Source organism: Triticum aestivum, chromosome 6B (assembly GCF_018294505.1).
Source record: "Triticum aestivum cultivar Chinese Spring chromosome 6B, IWGSC CS RefSeq v2.1, whole genome shotgun sequence".
Lineage (NCBI taxonomy): Eukaryota > Viridiplantae > Streptophyta > Magnoliopsida > Poales > Poaceae > Triticum > Triticum aestivum.
This window is the reverse complement of record NC_057810.1, coordinates 615,375,244-615,379,992: the sequence shown is the minus strand read 5'-3', so window position 1 is coordinate 615,379,992 and position 4,749 is coordinate 615,375,244. Positions and strand designations below refer to the sequence as shown.

At 47.3% G+C, this 4,749-nt stretch overlaps 1 protein-coding gene across 1 annotated transcript; it reads right to left on the bottom strand.

The window, feature by feature from the left end:
• Positions 1–1,624: 1,624 nt before the first annotated feature.
• LOC123138308 (chaperone protein DnaJ) lies at positions 1,625–4,062 on the bottom strand. The gene is made up of 5 exons (XM_044558258.1): positions 3,744–4,062; positions 3,460–3,537; positions 2,985–3,060; positions 2,052–2,125; positions 1,625–1,961 (listed from the first exon to the last, which is right to left on the bottom strand). Exons 1-5 carry the CDS (start codon positions 3,834–3,836, stop codon positions 1,890–1,892), a joined length of 393 nt encoding a protein of 130 aa, XP_044414193.1. The 5' UTR covers positions 3,837–4,062; the 3' UTR covers positions 1,625–1,889.
• Positions 4,063–4,749: the final 687 nt, after the last annotated feature.

Sequence of the window (4,749 nt, the reverse complement as noted above, 5' to 3'; positions counted from 1 at the left end):
CGGCTGTCCCGGAACCAGAAAGCGTGACTCGTTCACGCCTCGCACGCGGCGTGCGCCAGCTCCTTGTCCACTGGAAGGGCGAGACTGCGTCATCGGCAACATGGGAAGATCTTGACAGTTTCGTCGAGCGCTACCCCGCTTTTCAGCTCGAGGACGAGCTGCTCATCGAGGGGGGGAGAGATGTCATGTGGGGCGCTGCGTACAGGCGCGGGTCGCGCGCCCAGGAGCAGCAGCGGACGGCCACGGCTGGAAGGAGTCCTGATCCTGCGTTGGTTCCTAGAGTCCAGGAATAGTTAGTTTCCTAGTTTATTAGAACCATAGTTAGTTTCCTAGTTTGATAGAAGCCCATAAGGCCTTTATATATCCTGTGATCGGCACCTTTGGACGTAAGGAATAAAATCATTATCCCCTACCTCTTCCTCTACTCCTAATCCCCTTCTCCTGCGCCATTGAGCAGCTGGGCAAAAACCCTAGCGCTCCTATCAACCGAGACTACGAACTACGTAGTCGAGGTCCTGCTGTCTTGGGCACCGAGGCCCTTGACATCTACAATGTTAACCCTCCAAATCTGTTGGCAAAATTCTGAGCTGAAAATGAGGCGGGCTGACAAAGTTTGAGGGCCTCATGATTTCTGGCGACTGTTTCAAAAAAAAAAATCTGGGGCTGGAGGGCCTGTAAACTACGTGTCTAGTACATGTGAGTGCTTCAGGCGAGAGAATATAGCCACATCATCAACCACCTTGTAAATTTTATCTGCTCCAATGCGAGCCCTCTCATCGTTGGTGCTTAGATAATTTATCACATGCATTCATACTCTTAAGATGTGCTTATGTACAACAGTACATGTTAAATATAACCACTTCTTTGAGCATTGGTGCCCAATCAAGCACTCGAGCTTCAGAATAATAAGCACCAATGTACTACTCTATAAGGTAAGAGTGAACTGACGAGTGCGGCGTTTTGATGCCCGGGCTCATCTGCACCCGCCCAAAAAAAAATTCAAAAAATTCCTTTTTTTTGCATGGTAGACAATTTATCACGTGAGGTCCGCTTCAAATTTTAGATCATTTGGACTTCTGGGCAGCTCTCAGCAAAAAAGACAAATCGAGTCAAAATAGTGCATGAACAATATATATTTTTATAGACCCTGAATTTGTCTTTTTTGCCCAGAGCTGCTCAGATGTCCAAATCATTTGAAAATTGGAGCAGACCCCACGCATCAAATTATCTACCACACAAAAAAAACGGATTTTTTTTTGAATTTTTCTAGTATTTATTTTGATTTTTTCCGTCAGGGTGGGTGCAGCTAAGCCTGGGCTCAAAAGTGATTCATTTCTCTGAGCATTTCTCAAAGCAAAAGATACTTCGAAAGTTACTTGGCAACAAATTGTCACTCCTATAAGATACTCCATAAACAAATATAAGACGTTTTAGATCACTAGTGACCTAAAACGTCTTATATTTGTTTACAGAGGGAGTAAGTGAAAAGGAAAATACTAATGCCGGGACTATAACCATATCTATTTTCCCTTTTAAGGGAAGAAGTTCAGGGAGTAAACAACACAGCGGTAAGCATTTCCTGACATCCCACCACACTCAATGCTATGAGTAAAATGGCAAGGCATTCATGAACACAGATGCTTTCATTTCATAGGATGGGAACAGTGTTTCAGGAGCAAATGTGCGAGATAGGGCATCTATGCCTCCTGCAACCTACAACAGACAATCAACAAATATAAATCATGTCTATTGTAGGATGAAACGCTAAGCCCCCACCAGATGGTAGTACTGTGCTAAACTTTGTAAACTAGATGAGATTTTACAAGTTACAACTACACACATCAGCCACGACCGCACATAGACGCGGACTCTTGTCCCCCTGAGAAAGCTCACCACACCGAGTACCTTACACCAAGGCCATTGCATGTAAGTATTAAACCCTTGTGTCGGTTCAGGTAATCCTGAAAGTAAAAACAAAAATGTCACAAGAAGAAGTTTTGCGTGTGGTGGTGATGGTGAGGGGTGGGTGGGGTGGGGTGGGGGGTACTCACCGCTGCATTCTGATCCTGAACGTATAAAACACCTTTCTTGTCATACTCCTGCCGTTTTACTGGATTGCTAAGAACTGACAAAAACAAGAGATGTCATGAATGAAAGCACCTGATGTATCATCCTTGTTTATCTCGGTTTCTAGATAGAAGGCTAAAGCAGATGCACCGCGAAAGAACATTCTTTAGCGAAAAAATGGTTATATAAGAAACGTGTTTTGACAGTCAGTGCAAAACTGCAAATAATTACACTAACCGGTGATCAACAAATGATGGCCAGCTTTGGCTACTAATGCATGCGACCAACCTCCAAGGTGTGCAACAAGTCTGGCTCAAATGTCATGACCAATAAATCATGTTTCCGCTAGTTTCTTAGTATGATCTAAGTGCATAGTTTGATGGCCTGTTTGCATGAGGCAATGACTGACTTGCCCTAAATGGACACAGATGAGTTCCAAGAGGTTGGCTAACTGGGGATATCTTTCACTGATTTAACACAGGATGATGTGCCCCCAAGCAAGTGCAAACTACACAGAACTATTTAGTCCCAAAACAAATTTATCGCAATTTGTAATCACGCTTGACATCTTCTAACTCACGAAAGGCACCAGAATTATTCTTAGTCTTATGGCACCGCAAAATCCATAGTTGTTCAGCAGCGTCTAAATTATACAGGGACCAGATGAACTGCCCATGTAGTCTAATGCAGTGTTTAGGATTACTCGTAGATGAACCATTGCGCATTAGTACACCATCACACTTGCTATGTTCCTAATAAATTTGGATATTAGAAGCAAGCAGAAAAGAAGGGGGCAAACTGCAAGTGATTAGATGATATGCTGCTTGCACATGATGACAAAATGATTAAAAATATCATGTAGACTCTCAGAGTTGAACATGAGGATACTGAATAACTTATCAACTACCAAAGCGCACCTTGGTAGGCCTCATTAATGTCCTGAAATCTGGATGTTGCCTTTTCTTCACCTTGTTTCTTGTCAGGGTGCCATTTCTACAGGAGAAGATAGTAGATTGGTCACTATGGTGAAGGCGTCAATCGCAAAATACAAAAGTAAAAATTCTATAATAGAAACCTAGAAGCAGTTGCATGATGAGCAAAAGAATTAAAGCAGTGCTTCTAGGTTAAAGTTTCCTTAGGCTGCGTTCGGTTCACAGGGAATTGAAGAGGTTTGACAGGGATTGAGGGGGGGTTAGATCTCCTACAAGTCAAATCCCCCTCAAATCCCCTCCAATCCCTGTGGGAAGAGGTGTAACCGAACAAAGCCTTATTGAGATTGTAACTACTGACATCAATACAGTTTCGGGTATGCGATTTCCGTCACAGGATTTCAGACCGCACGCTTTAAGAAGGGGAAAACATGTAGATTAGTGTAATGGGGCGAACACTGACCAGCGCCAGACGGATGTAGCTCGACCTGATTGTCTCCTCCGACGCATCATAATCGACTTCCAGTATCTTGTAGTAATCCTGCACGCGAAAATTTCGCCGTCAGCAACTTTATCCAACAGACAAAGAATAGGGACTCGATTGCCAGCAACAGCATTCCATGTACACGATCCGCCCCCTAATAAAACGCATAATCCAACAACCCCAAAGCGGCGGGGGTTCGCCCGGCCTGCCCTAGGGAAAAGCAAGCCGGCGGATGAATCGAAGGGGCAGTGGCGATTCCTCACCTTGGGCTCGAAGAAGGAGAAGAAGTCGAAATCGACGGGGACCTCCTCGCCCGTCCGCGCCGCCTCGTCGCCGTCCTCCCACTCCCACAACATTCCCTCGCCTGGCCTCTCCCCTCGCCGCCCTCGCGGGTGTGGATTCCCTTCGCCGCGGCGGCTCGCGGGTGTGGATTCCCTGGTCCCTTCCTTCCTTCCTTCCTTCCGGGGATGGCCGTGGCGGTCTGGCAGTCGTTGGATTTCGTGGGGTCGCCGGCTCGCCGCAGCCAGGGAAGGTTCTAGATTTTTTGTTTTCTTTTCGTCGTCTCCTTGCGATTTTCGTTGGGAGAGACTGGAGCAGAATTTGACACGCCCGACGTGGCTCGCCAGAAGTTAGCTGGGCCTTGGCGGGCCTAGCACGGCATACAAGTCATCACCCATGTGGATTGAGCCCATATCCGAGGCAGCATGGTGTGTCATATTTTTTGGACGCCGATAACTGCCACACGTGTGATGTATCGGGTGGTTGTGCCGCACGTCTCGTGCGGCCTGGAGAAGAACCCGCCCGCACGACCGCGTCCGAACGCGCGCAGCCACAGCCCGCATGTCCGGTGTGTGGCAAAACCGCCAACACGTCCGGGCCAGACGCCCGCGCTGCCCGCACAACCCAGTCGTCCTGACCTCCTTTCGATCCCCAGTCCAAACTGCCGCCATTGTCTCCCACCTCTTGATCCCGTACCTCCATCGCCGTCCTTCTCTGGTTACCATGGCAACTAATGCAGATCCGTAGGGCCTTCCCACCGCTAACCACACCCCCTTCCCCCACTCCAACCCCGCCCTCCAGGGACGACCAGCTAAAAGTAGGTGAGTCTCCGATCTCCTACTGTTTCTCATCCTTCTTCTGGCCAGAATTTAGAAAATGCAAATTTACCAACGAAGACGGCGACTGGATCTCCTCGAACAACATACACCAGATCTATCGGGGCAAAACACTACATGTTTTTGTGTGTGTTCGCATTTGCCAAGCAGATAC